The sequence below is a fragment of the Ochotona curzoniae genome, unplaced genomic scaffold (assembly GCF_017591425.1).
Source record: "Ochotona curzoniae isolate NIBS_2020 unplaced genomic scaffold, NIBS_Ocur_1.0 contig_1, whole genome shotgun sequence".
Taxonomy (NCBI): Eukaryota; Metazoa; Chordata; class Mammalia; order Lagomorpha; family Ochotonidae; genus Ochotona; species Ochotona curzoniae.
In genome coordinates this window covers 42682739-42702786 of record NW_024464918.1, presented here as the reverse complement: position 1 = coordinate 42702786, position 20048 = coordinate 42682739, and the positions used below count along the sequence as shown (strand labels likewise).

Here is a 20048-nt window from a genome sequence, read left to right as displayed (position 1 = left end):
TAAATGATTTTATGTATTTTGTAATAAAATGGATGCATAGATAGATAATCTTTTCTTTTAAAATGTGTAGTTTGTCAGAACAATTTGCACCACTCTAAATAGTGTGGTCAGCTCTTTTTCCCAGTCATGTCTGCTTAGCACACCACCCTATTGTGCTGAATCATTTGCACTTAAGCCCCACACCATGTGTGTATAAAGTACACGGAGTAAATCACCTGGCTTTTATTTTCTGCTTTTTTTTTTTTTTTTTTTGATATCTTAAGGGTATGTTTTATTGAAACTGACAACAATGTTTGAATTTCCCATTTACATCCCAGTTTTGTCACTTTTGCCCAGTTCTTTTTTTTTTTTTTCTAAAGACTTTATTTTTATTGGAAAAGCAGATTTACACAGAGAAAGATCTTCCATCTACTGGTCATAACAACCCAAAATAAGCCACTGTGAAACTAAGAACCATGAGCTTTTCCAGGTCTTTATGTGGGTGCAGGGTCCCAAAGCTTTGGACCATCCTGTGCTGCTTTCCCAGGCCATAAGCAGGGAGCTGGATGGGAAGTAGAGCAGCTGGGACACAAACCTGCGCTTGTATGGAATCCCGGCATTTGCAACGGGGGGTTTAGCCAGTTGAGCTATCAAGCCAGCTCCCCAGTTATGTTCTTAAGCCAGCATTTTCCAATTTTTGTTCTGTTTTTGGATCACATGCTGCATTTCCTTGTTATGTCTCTAGCTTCTTTTAAGGAACAAATGCATAAGGACCTGGCACGGTAGTCTGTTGGCTAAAGTCCTTGCCTTGAATGTGCCGGGATTCCACTTGGATGCCAGTTCGTATCCCAGGTGCTGCGCTTCCCTTCCAGCTCTCTGCCTATGGCCTGGGAAAGCAGTCAAAGATGGCCCGAAGCCTTGGGATCCTGCATCCGTATGGGAGACCTGGAAGAAGCTTCTGGCTCCTAGTTTTGGATTGGCTCAGCTCCGGCTGTTGCAGCTGCTTGAGGAGTGAAGCAGCAGATAGAAGATCTTTCTGTCTTTCCTCCTCTCTGTGTATCTGACTTCTTTTTTTTAGAAATGCATAGTTGTTATAGAAAATCCAGGTAAAGGAAAGGGAAATCCATCCATGGTGATCTTGTTGCCTAGAACTGATCTCTCTTGACAATCCGTGTGTGTCCTTTCAGGAGGAATTTTCTTCCATGTACTGGTTTGTGGCCTGTATTTTCCATTCTCTTTAATGAATGTGTTTTAATTTGATAACATGTATATTTTAAAAGTATATTCGTTTTTGACAAAAATCAATTTATATGGGATAAAAAGAAATGTATAAAAGATGAAATGTACAACAAAAATACTAAAGATTTGTGTGTTTACAATCTTTTTCCCCCACTCTGTCCTTTTTTTTTTTTTTTAATTTTTATTATTCATGATACAGTTCCTTCGGCTCAGGAATTTCCCTTCAGCCCTACCCCTACCCTCGTTTCCCCTACATTATAACAATAGTTTAGTCCCTCAACAAGTCACAAGTCCATCATTCTGCTATTTAAGTGCATCCTGACATTGTAGGAATAGAGAATGATATAAAGTCCGGCATTCTAATGTCCGTATATATTTAAGTTTCATTGGGAGTCCATCTTTTATTCAGAAGTTGAGATGCACACTGCAGTGTATCTTTATTTCATGGTATACTTGCTTCCATTGAACAGATCCTCTAGATAAATATCTGTATATACAAGCTTACCTACATATCTGTTTATCTTGTATTTTGCAGGAAAGTTGCCTATGTCAGATGAATAATTGTTGTTTTCCAAGTGTCAAAGTGTGTTCAGGCTCTTCTATTAGATTTTCCATATGTAACTAGAATAGCTTCTAGAATTCCCCAGTTCAGCATTTGCTGGCTAGTAACACATGCATTTTTATATCATATGCCAGTAAATTTGTATTCACGTTAAGCTATGTCTTTGGTATTTCTGATTAGTGTTTGCAAAATGCTGGTTTCAATACCTTATGTTAGTGTCAAGACTCCTCAGTGGATTGTGGCCTAAAGAGAGTTGGAAACTCCATACAGACCCAGCTGGAATAGGAAAACTGATACGCCATCTCTGTTGCTCTGTGTTTTTGCCAGGTCACTTTGTTTTCTTGACATCTCTGAATTGGATATAACGGGCATATCGGTGGGCTTTCTCTTTGAGGGTTCTGTTTGCTATGGTGTTGGCTCTGAGTGCATGTGAGGGCTTGTAGGGTAAAAGGAAGGTATCTAGTCAAACCCAATAGCCTTGTAGATTTCTAATCCTTACACTCCTTTTATGTTTATTTACACTTGGTCAAACTCCCAGCCATCTCTGTAAAAAGTAGCTGCTTTTTGATGGGTAGATGCTGAGGTGTATTCAAAATTACACTTTTTGGTAGTTTCTTTTTTTTTTTTTTTTTTTAGATTTATTTTTATTCAAAATATATACGAAGAGAGAAGAGAGATAGCTTTAATTTGCTGGTTCACTCCCCAGATGGCTGCAGTGATCAAGATGGGCCAGTCTGAAGCCAAGAGCTTCATGTAGGTCTCCCACATGGGTGTCATCTTCCACTGCTTTTCCAGGCACATTGACAGGGAACTGGATTGGAAATGAAGCAACCAGGACTTGAACCCAGTGCCCATATGGGAGGCCAGCACTGCAGGTGGATGCTTAACTTGGTACACCATGGCACCTGCCCCTAGTTTGAAATGAGTTAACAGATAACTGAAATCTTCTGTTTTAAAAATTAAGTACATTTTTTATGATGTAATTTTAATTTAGAATGTTTTATCTTTTGTTTTTAAATTATGTAAGTAATTGTGTTCCTTTGAAAACTTTTGATATTATAGATGGTGGGGAGGGAGAGAGCCATGATCTTCCTGTTTGTGACATTTTAGTGAAAAATCATCCAGAGTTTTTGCACCAGTGTGGTTCAGCCCTATTTTTGAGTGTTTAGCATACATCTGATCATAGATGTGACTGTGATTTTATGGTGTTAGAGGCTGAGCAGGAGAGAGTAGTAGACCTGGACTGTGTGTTGCTGTGCCTTCAGTGGGCCGGTGACCACCAGTCTGCGGGTCACGGGAGTGACTTGGAGCACTGCTCTACAAATCCCCCTGCAAGACTGCTTCCTCAAATGGTGTCAGTATGTAGGACCTTAGGAACACTAAAACGTGCTCTGATTTACAGCTATCAAGTGGTCCAGCCAACAGAACCTCTCAGGTGAAAGTAGTGGAGGTCAAGCCTGAGATATTTCCTCCATACAAGTATAGCTGCACTGTTACTCTGGTAAGTGTGCCTCCTGATGCGGGGTTGACATGGGCACGGTTACCTTTGTTGGGGTTGGGACAGAGGGTAGTGGCAGCTAGAGTTGAGAGCAGGACTGGAAATAGGTTATGAGTACTGGATGTCATACCACTGCCAGGACTAATGGCTGCAGCGAGAATCTGTGAGGTGGTTTATTTTCTTCACCCAGTGGATACCTGTAGGTCAGTTGAAATCAGAATAATTTTCAGAGTAGACAGTGATGAGAATCTCAGCCAGATTTAGCATTCTGTGGTCTTTAAACCCTTTAGCCTAGAAAGTATATCCCATCAGTGAGTTTTGGAGAGGGAACTTATTTTGTCTTAGGAATACTCAGTTTTCCTCCCATCTCCTGTCTTCACATCAACACACATTAATATCCCAATAAAGAAATGTGTTGACCTGGGCTTGATCTAACACAGGGAGCATCACGGGACACTGGAATAAATGCCAGGCAGTTGGGAGACCTGACCTGTCAGAATTCTCTGGACTTAGGGAAAGCCTGTTGCTTTTCTGGTCCTCAGTTTTACCGCCTCTTAAGATGGTGCATTGCTTTGTGTGTCTTTGAGGCTTCCGTTAACCTTCCTATAAGGTCAACTAGTCAGGTAGTTTTGGGAAATTTCCTTGACTGACATAAGTATGATGGACAGATTGTTGAGAGAGCAGTTGTTTCTAAAAGTCCTACCTGAGGACAGTAGATGGGTTCAGAAAAGATTGTTCATTCACTGAACAACTGTTAAAACATTTGTTCTGTGCTGGGCACTACAGTGGGAATTCATCATGAGTGGAACAGCACTGTGTGATGGGTTAATGTCTATTCTGATGCCTAAGGAAATGAGGTGTTCCTTGTCATAGAGCTCTTCTCAGGCTTCTTTTCCTGATGACCTAATTATAGGCTTCGTACTCTCACTCCCCTCCAATTTGGCTGCATATGGCCACAAGATTTAGAATCTGGTGAGAAGTTCGCAGGAGCTTCTCTTTGGCTGATTTAATATATGAGTCTAGGTGCTAGAACTCTTCAGTTTAGAGAGTCCAAATGCCACAGTTTGTCTTTATAATATGAGCCTTGAGATTCAACTCACTTGTCTCATAGATGAAAAAGGACTGGACTTGGCAGAGTTGATATGGCTTGTGTTAAAATGAGAGGGATTGCCTGAGGGAAGGGGGTCTTGTTTTAGAAGTTGGGTTCCCTCAGGGTTGTCGTTGCCACTGTGATTGACAGCTGGTCTTCCTGGTTGTGGGCTCTACCCAAATTTAACTTCACTTTTGGAAATTGACTGCTGGTCTTACTCTTTCAGGATTTGGGCCTGGCTACTTCAAGAGGCCGGGGAAAGTGCAAGAATCCCTCTTGTAGCTATGTCTACACCAACAGGCACAAACCTCGGATCTGTCCCAACTGTGGTTTTAACCTTGCCAAAGACCGAACTGAGAAAACCACCAAGGCTATCGTGAGTCCCATCCCCAAACATATCCTCTGGCTTAGGTTGGGCGCTTAGTGAAACAACTTTAGTAAAAATTAAAGGATTTTCTAATACATCTGCAGAACTGGAACTAAATGATAGGTCTCGAATGCAAGCAAGTGTCTTCCTGCTTTGGGCCTCCTTGTCCTCCTTGCCCAGAGGAAGGACTTGATCAGTGTCGCAGTCTATTTTAGTTGCTTTGACAGAATACTTGAGAACAGATAATTTGTAGAAATTTGAGGTTTTTTTGTTTTGTTTTAAAATTTTATTGGAAAAAATAAATAAATAAATAAAGTTTTATTGGAAAGGCATAGTTGGCTTATCCTTTGCCTGCAAGTTCTGGCATCCCATATGAGCACCAGTTTATGTCCTGGCTGTTCCAATTCCCATGCAGCTCCCTGGTTGTAGCCTGGGTAAGCAGTAGAGGACAGTCCAAAGCCTTGGGAACATGTGCACATGTGGGAGACCCAAGACTCTCCTGGCTTCTGGCTAAGGATTGGTTCAGCCCCAGCCATTGTGACCATTTGGGAAATGAACTAGGAGATGGAAGATCTTCCTCCTCTTTCTCTGCTTCTCTGTAAAAATCTGCCTTTCCAGGGCCTGGTGCAGTGGCCTAGTGGCTAAAGTCCTTGCCTTGAATGTGCCGGGATCCCACATGGGCACTGGTTCTAATCCCAGCAGCTCCACTTCCCATCCAGCTCCCCACTTGTGGCCTGGGAAAACAATCTAGGACAACCCAGTCTTGGGACCCTGCACCCGTGTGGGATACCCAGAGGAAGTTCCTGGCTTTAGATTAGCGCAACACCCGCTGTTGTGGTCACTTGGGGAGTGAATCATCGGACAGAAGATCTTCCTCTCTGATGCTCCTCCTCTCTATATCTGACATTGCAATAAAAATAAATCTTAAAAAAAAAAAATCTGCCTTTCCACACTTGATCTTAGCCACAAGGCCGAGAAGCGATGCCTTTCCAATAAACATAAATGAATCTTTCAAAAAAAAATTTTGGGGGGAAAAAAAGGCAGAGTTATCGTAAGGAAGGAGGGGAAAAGCTGTATATTCTAGCCACTGATAATGGCCAGGACTGGGTCAGGCCGAAGCCAGGAACCCAGAACTCCATCCAGATCTCCCATGTAGGTAGCTGGTAGGGCCCCAAGCGCTTGGACCATCTTTGACTCCTTTACAGCCACATTAGCAGAGAAGTGGATTGGAAGTGGAGCTCCCAGGACTTGAACCATTAACCCGTATGAAATGCTGGCATCACAAGTAAACAGTTTAACCCACTGTTTGACACCATTAGCCCATAATTAGTTTAAAATTCTGGGTACCCCAAGAGGTGGTTGCCTACATCTGCTCAGCATCTGATAAAGAGCCCTCTGTCTGCATTATAACATGACACGGGACATCACATGTAGAGATGGAGCAAGCTTGCCAGAGAGCTCACTTTTTTTTCTTTTTTTAAATATTTATTTTACTTTTATTTGAAAGCAGTGTTACAGAGAGGAATCTTCCATCTCCTGGTTAATTCCCCAAGTGGTCACAATGTCTGAAGTTGGCTGGGCCTATGACAGCAGCCAGGAGCTTCTTCCTGGTCTCCCATGTAGTGCAGGGTCTCAAGGCCTTGGGCTATCCTCTACTTCTTTCCTCATCAGGAGGGAGCTGGATGGGAAGTGGAGCAACTGGGTGTGAACCAGTGCTCATATGGGATGCAGGCAGATTAGCTAGCTACATCACTGCACTGGCCCTGTGATCTCACTTTTATAACAGTCATTCTTACAATATAATATATTAATCAGCTCCTATAGGTTCTACTTCTCAAGTCCATGATTTTTGAGATTAAAATTCTGATATGTGGAATTTAGGGGACTTGACTTCATTTACTGAGGACAGTGGCAACATTGGATTTAGGAGAAGGAAGCATGAAGAGTTATATCCTTGTAGCTCTGATCCTAATTGATTCTTTTAACCCCAAGATGTTTTAGATTAGGTCACTGTTTCTGTCTCTCAGGTTTCTTGCAAAGCTTTTACTTGAAGCAGTCTTGGCTGATCTGCCTTAAAGATGGTCCAAGTTACTTGACCAGTAAAATATTCCCCTTAGCTCTGTGGGGCTCTTTTTTTTTTTTTTTTTTTTTTTTTTTTTTTTAATTTTCAGAGCTCTTCATATTTTCAGAGCTCTTCATATATTCTTCCCATGAGTTAGGGTTGTTTGTTTTAAGGGAAAGTGATAGTACCTTGAGGTAGCAGATGGAGTGACTGGACTGAGGGTATGAAGAGAGGTGTGAGGGGTCTGCTTTGGGAGAAGGGTTGATACATGGAACAGTACAGGGCCCTGGATGGAGCCCTGGTGGGCTTCCAGTGGCAAAGGGAAGTGTGTCTTAATCCATGTTGAACATGGATGAAGAAGAGTGTTCCGTTTGGTTGGAGGAGGGAGTGTGAGTGAGGCAGGCACTACTAAAGAAAATGATTTGAGGGGTCACCACTGTGACATAGTAAGAGGCTGACGTTCCAGGTGTGGTGCCAGCATCCTATGTGGGTACCACTTTGAGTCTTGGATGCTCTACTTCCAATCCAATTTCATGCTTATGGCCTGGGAAAGAAGCAGAGTTAGGACTTAAGTCCTTGTGTCCCTGCACACATGTGGGAGACTTGGAGGAAGCTTCCATGGCTTCAGATCAGCTCAACTCCAGCCATTGTGTCCATTTGGGCAGTGAACCAGCAGGTGGAAGATCTCTCTAGCTCTTCTTTCCTTTTTGCTAACTCTATCTTTCAAATTAAAAAAAAAAAAAAAAGATTTGAATGTTAGCTGGCTGTTTGAGCTAGGAGCTTCACTCTATTGAAAGGCAAGATCCTTATTGTGGGAAGGGGGGAGACGATGGGGGAAACCACTCAGGACTTTCCAAGTGTCCCAGTACACAGGGCTCACATGGTCTCAGTAGCCTCTGGCTCCATATAATCATGACTGGGAACACATACTGTGGCTGCCAAGTGACTCTTTGGCAGCCTTTGTTCGTACATTTTTGTAGCTAACACCTACTGAGTGCCTGCTGTGGGCAAGGCTTCATTTCACTTCTGCAAGGCAGCACATAAAATGTCCAGCAATTCTGAATTTACATCTCTTATTGCCCAGGTCCGTAACCATGCTGGAAAGTGGGACAGTGATTTTGATGATGACCTGTAGTGCAGCACTGCACCCAGGCCAGGCACACCAAGGAGCAAGGATCCATGCTGTGTTGGCACGAGGATGAGGAAGGAGTTTCTGTTGCAGAGGCATTTTTAATATTTCAGAACCTTGTTCTTCATCTCTAATCCCTTGGTGTATAAATCCTTTGAATCTGGAAGCCATAAAGAATTAAAAACAGATACTGTTTCTTTGTATATGTATATACATATATATAATTATAAACAAATATAATTTAAATTTTTATTTTTTAAAGGCAGAATTACAGGGATGGTGGAGAGAAGCAGAAGGAGAGATCTTGCATCTTGCTGGTTCACTCTGCAAATGGTTACAGTGACTGTGGCTAGGCCAGGAGTGAGGAACCTCCATTTGGATCTCCCCTGGGGTGGCAGAGGCAAAAAGCACTTGGACCACCTTCCTTTGCTTTCCCAGGGTTGTGAGCAGCGAGCTGGATTGGGAGCAGAGTAGCTAAATTTGGAGTGATGCTCCTCCGGGATGGCAGCATTGCTTAACTTGCCTAACCTCAATTGGTGGCTTAACATGCTATTCACAATGCTAGCCCCTAAAGACAAGTACTTTAAGTGGTACAAATACTTGTTTATTTATCAAAACTAGCATTTGTAGTCTGTTGCATTGCAGACACTATGCCAAGTACTTGCAGTATCTCATTTAGTGTGTACAACAGCTCAAGGGACAGGAGAATACTAGTATTTTTATCTGCCATTTCATGATTGAATTGCCATGGGTCCTTGTGTACAGCTGTCAACTGTCATATCCAGAGCTAAAGGCAAGCTGTGTTATCCTTCATACACACCCATGGTGAATAAAATCTGATAAATGTGTGTGGGGGGGTATTTTAGAGAAACTGAACCTAACGGTGCATCAGCCTTTAGTCATTGCTGATCAGGACCCCAGGTTTTCATGAGTTTAGCCTGAAGCTGGCACTTTGTGCTGTGTGTTTAATTGATCCTTTCTCTTTCCAGGAAGCGAGCACACCACTCCCAGATGGGCTGAGTGCCACGGAGCCCCTGAGTGCAGCCCAGAGGGAGATCCAGCGCCAGTCCACACTGCAGCTGCTGCGCAAAGTTCTGCAGATCCCTGAGAATGAGTCAGAGCTGGCTGAGGTCTTTGCCTTGATTCATGAACTCAATAACTCTCGACTTATCCTGTCCAACGTGAGTGAGGAGACAGTCACCATCGAGCAAACCTCTTGGTCGAATTATTATGAGTCTCCATCCACACAGTGCCTTCTCTGTGGCAGCCCGTTATTCAAAGGGGGACAGAAGTAAGCACCCTTTTCTTTGCCACTGGCTGCCGCATCCCGCTTGGCTCGTGTCAGTCAGTGTTGGGACTGTGAGCTGTGAAGTGATTCTTCGCGCTCTCTAGACCTCTTGTTTTACCTTTATAGTTGCTAGAAATACAGTAATGGTATCATTCCTGCTGAAAATTAGCGTGAGTTTAGGATTCAGTGTGCATTTAGACTGTCCAGCAGCATACTGTTTGGGTTTGAGAGTTGTTGGCTAACTTAACATAATAAAATGAGAGTTGTGGTTGTCATAGGGACATTACTGTGGACTGCATTCAAACAAAGTGGAAACTCACACCTAAAAAAATCATAGAATCCAAATCCAGCACCTTTTGCTTGTGTTAAAAGTCATGAGAGTTCTGTCATTGATTGCTGGATCCTGGAACTGGATATAGAGGTTGAGTCTCTTTTTGTTGGTGATGGCTTTGGTTTTAGCTCTGTGGCAGGACCCCAGGAGTGCTGGCTGCTGACAGCCAATCGGCTGCAGATGGTGACTGCCCAGGTGAAGATGTGTCTGAACCCCCACTGTCTGGCCCTGCACAGCTTCATGGACATCTACACAGGTGGGTGCCCACCTTCTCTTGCCTCAGAGCACCACAGTGAGCAGACTTGGGAACTACCTCCGTGCTCGGTAGTGCTTTGAGCACTAGACCTCTCTGGGGCTGCAGAGGAAGAGGGGCTCCTCTGTCTGAGTGTCTCAGCCTCCAGAGGAGATGGCTATCCTTATCCAGGATCTTGAAACCACAGTTGGAAGATGGTGGCGCTTCTGCCGAACTCCAGCACCGTGACGTGGGATGCAAGTGTGTGAACTGCCAGGCTCAATGCTTGCTCCTACCTGACCATTTTTAAAGGGATGTGTGTTTATTATGAACAGTCCTACAGATAATGAAATCTTTATTTTTTTCTGGACAACTGCTGAGGCTGAAAAATGTGACTTCTGCTTTTTACCCTTTATACCACAGCATTCATCAACATAGAGCATTTTCTCAAACACTGTATACTAACTATTGCAAGAGGTTTTTTTTTTTTTTTTTTTTTTTTTTTTTTTTTTTTTTTTTTTTTTCATTGGAAAGGCGGATATACAGAGAGGAGAGACAGAGAGGAAGATCTTCCGTCCGATGATTCACTCCCCAAGTGAGCGTAACGGGCCGATACTATGCCGATCCGAAGCCAGGAGCCTCTTCCGGGTCTCCCACGCGGGTGCAGGTTCCCAAAGCTTTGGGCCGTCCTCAACTGCTTTCCCGGGCCACAGGCAGGGAGCTGGCAGGGAAGCGGGGCTGCCGGGATTAGAACCAGCGCCCATATGGGATCCCGGGCGTGCAAGGCGAGGACCTTTAACCACTTGCGCCACCGCGCCGGGCCCGTATTGCAAGAGTTTTAATCCAAGATTTTAGATGTAGGACTGAGTGCTGAAGATAAAAAATGTTTTCTGTTTGCTTTCCATCTCTTAGTAGTGCTTTACTCTGAATCCGTGTTTTCAGTAAGCCTTAAATTGCCAGTTTGAGTTTGTACTGTTACTTTATGCTCTTGTTAACAGCAAATAAGATTGCGTATTTCCCTGCAGCCATTATGTTTGAACTAGTCCTCAAGTGTCTCATTAAATATATTTTTACACTTAGTTACAGTAAGGTTTACTTTGTTACACAGTTTGGAGAGCCCTGACAGTTGCACTAAACTGTGTAACTCAGTCACGCTTACAGAACAGTTCAGTCACCATAACACATTCTCTTGTATCATGCTTTCCTGACAAACCTGCCCCAACCTTGGACAACTCTTTGATTCCTTCAAGCCTGCGATGTTCTTATCTCTAGAATGGCTTGCAGATACAGTAATAGTATGTAGCCTTTTGACTCTGCATCTTCCAGGAAGCAAAATCCTTAGTGATTCATCCATGTTTTCTATTTGTCATTGATTTGTTCCTTGTTATTGCTGAGTAGTTTCTCACTATGTGAGTGTACCCGTGTATATATCACCCATTAATAGATGAGTAAATGCTTTTTTGCACTGCTACTAGATCTTGGCAAATATAATAGAGCTGGTACAAACATTCATATACGGACATCTATGTGAATCTAGGTTTGCCTTTCTCTTGTAAATGCATACTTACGAGTTACATTGCTGAGTCATATGGCAAGTATATCTTATTTATTTATTTAAAGACTTATTTATTTTGTTGGAAAGTCAGATATATAGAAAAGAGAAGAGACAGAGGAAGATCTTCCATCTGCAAGTTCGCTCAAGTGGCAGCAATGGCTGGAGCTCAGCCAATCTGAAGCCAGGAGCCTCTTCCGGGTCTCCCAAGCAGGTGCAAGGTCCCAAGGCCTTGGACCGTACCTCACTGCTTTCCAAGGCCACAAGCAGGGAGCTGGATGGGAAGTGGGGCTGCCAGGACACAAACTGGCACTCATATGGGATCCTGGCACAGGCAAAGTGAGGACTTTAGGCACTAGGCTGTTGTGTTAGGCCCATTTTTATTTATTTATTAAAAGCATGTGTTCCAGTGGTAGTTTTTTGAGAAGATTTTTGGGCTTGTCGTGGTAGCTTGGCAGCTAAGATCCTCGCCTTGTATATGCCAGGATCCCGTACAAGTACCAGTTCTAAACCCAGCAACCCCGTGTCCCATCCAGCTCCCTGCTTGTGTCCTGGCAGAGCAGTAAAGGATGGCCCAAAGTTTTGGGACCCTGCACCCATGTGAGCTCCTGGCTCCTGCCTTCAGATCGGTGCAACTCTGGCCGTTGCGGCCATGTGGGGAGTAAACCAGCAGAAAGAAGATCTCTCTCTCTGTGTATCTGACTTTCCAATAAAAATAAATCTTTTTTTAAAAATTGTAAGATTTTCTTTGAGAGGCATATTTGCACAGAGAGAAGAGAGAGAAATCTTCCATCTTCTGGTTCACTCCCCAAGTGGCCACAGCAACTGGAGCTGAGTCAATCCAAAGCCAAGAGCGTCTTGTAGATTTCCCATGTAGCCGCAGGGGCCTGAGGACTGTGTCATACTTCGCTGCTTCTGCAGGCCATAAGTAGGGAAGTGGCGCCGTCTAAACTAGGACTGGCGCATACAGGATGCTGGTGCTACAAGGTGGAGGGTTAGCTTGTTGCCACTGTGCCAGCCCCATGTAAATTTTTAATGTTACAAAACCATTACAAAACCCTTTACCACAGTGGCTGTACCATTTTGCATTCCTTCTACCAACATGTGAGAATTCCAGTAAGCTTTGCCTGTTCTCACTTTGTATTTTTTTTTTGGTGCTGCTGGTTTTTAGCCATTCCAATAAGAGTATACAGTTGTCTTGTTGAGGTTTTAATTTTTCTTAGTGACTAATGATGTACGTATGTCTACATGTCATCTCAACAGTTACCTTTTAGGCTTCTGTATGATAGCTTTTTGGACACAGATTTTCATTCACATTTTCTGAGTAACCAGAATTTGTTCTATGTGGTCTCAGCTCTTGTACACCTGTTTAGAAACTAGCTAGTCCTCGCTATCCTTCTTTACAAGGAACATATATTCCAAAATTTGCTTTTGTGTAAATTTGTGGTTTTTGGACAAGTGTAAAATTGCCCTCTTTTGTGGTAAATTATGTTTAATTTTCTCTGGTTATTTGATTTTGGGATGGGGTGATGACCCTTTGCTACAGCTCCAGAACTTACCTGGGCTAAAGGTCTCCCTGCTTTTCTTCTGGTGTCTGTGTGTGAGAGGTGAAGGAGCCACACTTCCTGTCCTGAGGACAGAACTGGTTGGTGCGGGCAGAGGAGGGATGTTGTTTTGGGAGGAGGAAAGAAGGTGCTGTGCTACATGTTAGCTTACTGCATTGGGATTACAACTTTTTGTCAGGATGTGTTAGGGCTTTCTGTAACGACACATTTTGCTCTTTTATAAACACAAACTCATTTAAATCCCTGTGCCTCTATTGCTGAGCATTGAGTTGATGTTCTGCTTTGTCCCTCTGCTGTGTGTTCCACTGAAGTTCCTTGTTGCCTCTGCAGGTCTCTTTAATGTGGGGAACAAGCTGCTAGTGAGCCTAGACTTGCTTTTTGCAATCCGAAACCAAATCAAGCTGGGAGAGGACCCCAGAGTGTCCGTCAGCCTCGTGTTGAAGTCGGTGCAGGAGCAGACAGGTACCAGTTATCCTTCTTATCCTTCTGCACCACTGGTCCGAAACTTCCTTGGAAGTTTCCATGGTTGACTTCAGTTGGAAAAGTCATTTGAGGGAGGAGACTAATACTTTGAAAATTGTTGACTCGTTAAAGCACTCTTCCTTCAGTGCTTCACAGCTGCCATGCTAACTTTGAAAGGTGCGAGCCTTTCCATGCATCTACAGACTTAATAGCAAGTGGCTTACAGTAGACTTTTAGGATACATCTTTAAGTACAGGTAGGTTCATTGTGAATGCATCATTTGCAGGTATCTGTTCCCAGTTGCACAGTTCGTGCTTAGACTGTCCAGAAGATACTATTGCCTTCGCTGTTTTTGCTTCCCTAGTCCATCCCTGCAAGCTCGTATTCATCTGCATGCTGTGAGGACAGACAGGGCAGAGTGAAGGTGGTGCTAGTGCACACACCTGCCTTTGGGCGCTGTCCGTTTAGTGGCACTGTGACTTGGAGATACTTACTCTGCTCTAATTCTCCAAGTGCTAGCTGAAGATAATAATGCTTTCTGAAAGTTCATGAAGAATTAATGTAAGAATTCAGTGAGAATGTTCAGAGCACTCAGCAGATCCCCTGCTGGTGCTAACACAGCCAGCCAGCCAGCCACCCAGCCACCCAGCACCGACCAGACCTCCCAGCAAGCTGCCCGCTGAGTGCTCGAAGGCCAGCTGAGTTAGGGCTCTAGCTGTCTTCAGTGGGGAAGCATTCCTCTAAGGTTGCTATTCTAGCCAGCCTGTTCCTAGTGGCTTCAGTTTGCTTTTTGTGACCTCTGAGCTCTTGCTTTCTTTTTTTCCAGAGAAGACCCTGACCTCAGAGGTGCTGGGCCAGCTGCAGGAGCTGCTGTGCAACGGCTATTGGGCTTTTGAGTGCCTCACTGTCCGAGACTACAATGACATGATCTGTGGCATCTGCGGGGTGGCCCCCACAGTGGAAATGGCCCAGAGGAGCGAGGAGACCGTACTGGCTCTGAAGAGCATGGAGGTTAGTGCTGGTCAGCCACCCCACTGTGGCAGGCTTACGTGCAGTCTGTTGTTGGTAGCTACCTTCTTGCCTGCTGTCCCCCGGGGCAGTCTTGCCAAGGCAAGACAAGTGGCATGCCCTTGCTCACAGTACCTCCTGAGACTGAGCTCTTGGTTTGCCAATTATGTCTGGCCACAGAGAGCTTTGGATTTTCAGGATAGACAAGTGGGATCCTGGAACTCCATCCAGGTCTTCCATTTGAATGGCAGGGGCCCAAGTCCATAATCTGCTGCTGTCTCAGCAGATTAGCAGAGAGCTGGATTTGAAAGGAGCAGACAAGGCTCAAACCAGTGCTCTCATAGGGGTGCTCATATTGCAGGCAGTGGCCTAATCCACTGCACCACAACATCAGCCCAGAAAATTGTTTTAAATGAAAAATTAGAATTGGACTCCATAGAGACTGACATATAGCTCAGGTATTTGCATTTATAATAAATAACCCCAAACTAAGGCAGTAATCAGGTAGTGAAATTATGGTTACACTTCAAGGACCGTAAAAGAGGGCCAGTAAGGAAAAGTGACCAGCCACAGTGCTGAGTGCCTGAAATAGATAATGCTGCCTGGAGTAGAGGAGTTGGCTATGTGTGGACACGGTCCAGGAGGGCTTGGAAGGAGGTAAGGAAATTCCAGGGCCTTGAAAAATGTGAGTGGAATTCTCTTAGGTAGTATTCTGGTTGTTCTTGCCAGGAGATTGAGGACTGGGTTTGGGTACAGAACTTCCGCTCATGTCTTTGGTCTGTGCCTTTGTAATTTTATTCCAGACTTCTGCCTTAACAACTAGGAAGTGTCTGGCATCCCTAACAACTAAACAAGTAGTATTTCCGCTTTCCTTGCAGCACAGGAAAGATGGCATGTGTCAAGGTGAATGATGTGAATATAGAAGCAGAAGGGACCCAAGGCCCATCTGAGCCTGGGAGACTCCTGTGGTATGGGAGGAAGAAAAGTGGAAGCAGGACTGGGTCCTGAGCCCCAGGGGTTTTGGTTTTCCCTTGTGTCTGAGATGGTGACTCAAATAGTGTGGCTTTTGTATTTTTATCTTTATCTTTCAGTTTACTTGGCCTGAATTCATGGGCTCCAATGAGGTAAACATGGAAGACTTCTGGGCCACAATGGAAACAGAGGTGATAGAGCAGGTGGCATTTCCTGCCAGCATCCCCATCACCAAGTTTGATGCCTCTGTTATCGCCCCCTTCTTCCCGCCCCTCATGAGAGGAGCTGTGGTTGTCAACACTGAAAAAGACAAAAACCTGGATGTGCAGCCAGTAACTGGTAAGGCCTGCTAGTGGCTGATAGAGGTCATGGAGGGGCTCAGCCAGTAGGCTAGGATAGTAGCCCAGCAAGAGGGCTTCTTGGGAAAAGATGCTGTCAGCCAGTGACAAAATTGCTTAGAGTCAGGGTGCAGCTTTCAGGATCCAGCAGCCATTCTGTAGGATGGACACAGCTGGCTGTGCACTTCTGGGCATGTATGTATATATTGATATCTATAAGAGAAGAAAATTTCATAAAAACACTCTCTCCATTATGTGTAATAAACTTTTTTTTAAACTTTAGATAGGCCTTCCTATGTTGACTGCTAAATGCATAGTAGATCCACTGATTCTTAAGTAGTGCTTCCTAACACTAGGTCTTAAGGTTCCCCCACCACACACTTGCTGCTCCAGAGCCGAGGAATGGTTTCCTTAAGCCTCCATCCACCCCAGCTCTCCCACTCAGCGGGGTTCAGGAGTGCGGTGCATAGACAACATTCTAAAAATAGGAGCTACTATTGCTGCTGAGGCTACGGTAAGCATCTGAGATCTTGGTTCAGAAAGACATCAGACTTTGAATTGAAAGCATTTTTCTTTTTTTGCAACAGCTTTCTGCTAGATATCCCACTTAGACATTCTAGAGTGAGAAGTCATAGATCTGTCTTGCACAGAAGGGTGGCTGGTGGCAGTGCCCTTCCATTGGCACCTTTGTGTCTTGCCAGGCAATGGCAGTGCCTTAGTGAGGCTGCTCCAAGAGGGCACCTGCAGGCTGGAAGATATTGGTTCCTACAGCGAGGACAAGCTGCGGCACCTGCTGGAGCAATGTGATATTCCCTTTGGGGCAGAAGACTCTAAGGTGAGTGTCCCAGGTAGCCATGAATATTGGTACCCTGGGAACAGGCTGGGGGGGGGTCCACTTTCTGGCAGGAATGTGAACTCAGACATAGGAAACTGGCAGTCACACCATGAGGCCTGTGCCTGCTATTGACTAGTCTAAACTTGGGGCTCTCCAGCTGTCTGTGGGGTCTTGGAGGAATCAGTCTGTATTTGGAGTTTTATTGGCCTCGTCTATGAAATAACCAAAATACCTTACCCATTGTCTGATTTTCAAGCTCTTAGAAAATGATTATATATGCATGACGTATAGGCATTTTTTGGGTAAGGATTTTATTTAATTGAAAGGCAGAGTTAGAGGGATAGGAGATAGCTCTTCGATACACTGGTTCATTTTCCACAAGGTTACAATCACAGGCTAAAGCCAGGAACTTAATTGAGGTCTCCCACTGCTTTCACAATTTTAGGGAATTGGATTGGAGTTGAACAGCTAGTACTTGAACCTACACCCATACGGGATGCCAATGCTGCAGGTAGTGGCTCTCCCACTACGCCAGTCCTGTTATGAATCTCACTTCCTTCATGATGAGATTCAAATGTTAGCCCCTGTTGGCTTTGCCTTTCCAAGGCACTCCAGTCCCTAGCAGAGGTTGGCATAGTGCAGCTCCTGTGTTAACTATTAAAAGTGTTTGCACTGAGAACCGACTCCTTACCATTTGCCTGTGGTTTTAATTTTGTCTTTCCCCTCCAGGACCAGCTCTGCTTCTCCTTATTGGCCCTCTATGAATCTGTACAGAATGGAGCAAGAGCTAGACAGCCACCCCCTCAGTTCACAGGAGGTAAAATCTACAAGGTGTGCCCTCATCAGGTAAGAGAGGAACTTGAGCAGAGTTGACTGTTGTTCAGCTGTCCGGTTTGCTCCAGCCCCTTCTTAGAATTGAGGCCTGGGAACATGTGGGATGGCAGTCTAAGGTCAGGCTCCACCCTTAGCCTAGGGCAGGAGTGTGGGGCTCTGCTTCAGCTGCCGAGGGCCAAAGGAGCAAAGAACCACCATGTCATTTCTCCCCAGTTGAGCTATTTTAGGGGGAGAGGTTTAAGATACCCCAGCCTGTTGCAGTAGCTCCAGGGAAGGTCAGAGGTAGAAAGTAGTGGGGAGCAGAAGGGGCTGAGCCCTGGGCCAGGTAAGGAAAGGAGTGGCCCTGATGTACCCCAGTGATTGGGTGGGGCACAGATCATACCATATTCTAGAAGAGTATGCTCTGGGGTAGGACCCAGTCCCATCAGTACTGGCCAGCTGCACAGGGAGTGGGGTTATTAGCAGTGCCTCTAACCATAGTGCCCACAGGCCTCTTCCCAGAGCATTCTCCAGTCCTAGACTAAGCTCTTAGAGGGAAGGTGGTGTGAAGGCAAGCTTCTGCAGGGTATCCACTTACCTAGAAGTGAAACAGGGCTGGGGCCTGTTAGTGCTGATGTAGTGCATCTGGGCTCCCAGCTGAGTCACACACTGTGGCCTGGTGAGCAGCTAGCGTAAGTACATACGTTGAGACCCTGACTTGTACATTTGTGGCCCAGGAGTCTCCTTTTTAGGCTGGTGTTAACAAGGATGTTCTGAGCTAAGAACAGGTTGTTGTCCCCTCTTAAGTAAGCAAGGATAAGCTACCAACAAACAAGAAGGAGGAGGGAGCAGAATGGCTGTGCTCCCCTTCCTGGGAAGTGAAGTGCACTCAGGGGGGCTGTGGGTTTGACCTGCTTTGACCCTCAGGCCTTGTCTGCTCTCTGTTCTAGGTGATCTGTGGCTCCAAGTACCTCGTGCGGGCTGAGAGCGCCCGTGATCACGTGGATCTCCTGGCCTCCTCACGCCACTGGCCTCCCATCTACATCGTTGATATGGCCACACCAGTGGCCCTGTGTGCTGACCTTTCCTACCCAGAGCTGACCAGCCAGATGTGGGGAAGGAACCAGGGCTGTTTCTCCAGTCCCACGGAGCCACCGGTGGTGAGTTCCCTCCTACTTAACAAGCAGGCAGCCCCTTCCCCTGGGACCAGTCCGCAAACACTGGTTCCAGAGAAAAAGAGAAAAAGGCCTGAGCAGCCTCCTGGTGGTGTGTTCAGGGTATCCCAGACCCAGGTAAGGCCTCAGGCTGCCTTGTACACAGCACTAGCTTAGCCAGCCTGCCACTTTTCTTACAGGGGAAACAGACTGAAGGGATCACCCCCTGAGGAGCCTCAGGATGGATACTGGAAAGGAGGTGCTGCTGGACAGCACTGTAATTACCTGGGCCTCTCCCCCTTGCTGCTCCTCACCTGAGAAAATAGGGGCAGCTAGGCTGGCTGACCGTGCAAAGTTCTCCACAGGTTCCACCTTGCTCATACCTCTTACCATGTTTCTCCTAGAGTGTGTCCTGCCCGGAACTCCTGGACCAGCATTACACAGTGGACATGATGGAAGCGGAACACTCAGTCCAGCACCCTGTCACCAGGACTGCTGCCCGACGCATCCTGCATGCAGGCACACAGCCCAGTCCTGGAGACCCCAGTGCTGGGCACCACTCCATGACCCTGTGCCCTGAGTTGGCACCCTACACAGCCCTCCTGGCCTCCATGGTAGACAGCAAAGCCACCAGTGTCCGCCAGCGGCCCATTGCCTTTGACAATGCCACCCACTATTACCTCTACAACCGCCTTGTGGACTTCCTCACCAGCCGCGAGATTGTCAACCGGCAGATCCATGACATTGTGCAGAGCTGCCAACCTGGTGAGGTGGTCATCCGTGACACCCTGTACCGCCTTGGGGTCGCTCAGATCAAGACAGAGACAGAGGAGGAAGGTGAGGAAGAAGAGCTGGCAGCAGCAGAGTAAGCCCAGCTGTGGAACAGGAACTGCACCATCTCGCTCAAGCCATATATAGTAAGGCCCTCACCTAAGGTACATTGGTCCAGGGGACCTGCACAGACGGTCTCACAGTATCTCTGGGTAGGGCCTCTTGACTGCTGGGACTGACCAAAGAGCTTCCATTTTCTTAACATGGGGGACCTGGGGTCCTTAATTCTTAGCCCTCGGGGTGGGGGACACCTGTGGGAATGCCCAGAACCCCCTCATTGGCTCTGAGAGCACTTGGGCATGTTTTGTGTAGCAGGGGGCCTTCCTGAGGCCTGTAGTTCCTTCCTGCCGTGGAAGAACCTTTAGGGCCTTAGCCTGTTGCCTTCGGCTAGAGAGGTCCACTGGTCCCTCTAGACTTGATTACCCCTGAAGGAGGGGTGCCTTTCCTTGTTGCTCTTCCTGCAACCCCACTGGGGGGACCTGAGCAGGGAGGTCTCTCACAGAGGGCCCTGGTCTACCCTGCCAGCAGTAGGAAAAACTCCCTTCTATGAAGGGGAAGCAGCCTGGGCCGTAAGGAAACAGCGGGCCTGGCTTGAGGGCCCCAGGTCTGTCTCATGCCCTGGAATTGGCTGAGTGTTACTTAATTTATTGAGGGAAGTGGAGGCAGTGGCATTTTTCTCCCTCTCTTCCCTGACAAGAATAAACTTTATTAAATTATCAGGTTGCAGTCAAGTGTTAATTC

The 20048-nt window shown here is 45.9% G+C and overlaps 1 protein-coding gene and 1 long non-coding RNA gene across 3 annotated transcripts in view; both read left to right on the top strand.

Annotated features, from left to right (window-relative positions):
* Nucleotides 1-20023, top strand: part of HMGXB3 (HMG-box containing 3) — a 58011-nt gene extending 37988 nt beyond the window's left edge. For both annotated transcript variants that reach the window (XM_040972636.1, XM_040972628.1), the window contains exons 10-20: nucleotides 3183-3281; nucleotides 4595-4744; nucleotides 8916-9217; nucleotides 9674-9801; nucleotides 13225-13356; nucleotides 14183-14367; nucleotides 15456-15675; nucleotides 16376-16509; nucleotides 17239-17355; nucleotides 18273-18482; nucleotides 18881-20023. In XM_040972636.1, the coding sequence (XP_040828570.1) occupies nucleotides 3183-3281; nucleotides 4595-4744; nucleotides 8916-9217; nucleotides 9674-9801; nucleotides 13225-13356; nucleotides 14183-14367; nucleotides 15456-15675; nucleotides 16376-16509; nucleotides 17239-17355; nucleotides 18273-18482; nucleotides 18881-19345 (2142 nt within the window). In that variant the 3' untranslated portion in view covers nucleotides 19346-20023. The remainder of the gene's footprint in view (nucleotides 1-3182; nucleotides 3282-4594; nucleotides 4745-8915; nucleotides 9218-9673; nucleotides 9802-13224; nucleotides 13357-14182; nucleotides 14368-15455; nucleotides 15676-16375; nucleotides 16510-17238; nucleotides 17356-18272; nucleotides 18483-18880) is intronic.
* LOC121151331 lies at nucleotides 9820-11330 on the top strand. The gene is made up of 2 exons (XR_005883154.1): nucleotides 9820-10254; nucleotides 10614-11330. It is a non-coding gene; the product is annotated as an uncharacterized LOC121151331 (long non-coding RNA).
* Nucleotides 20024-20048: the final 25 nt, after the last annotated feature.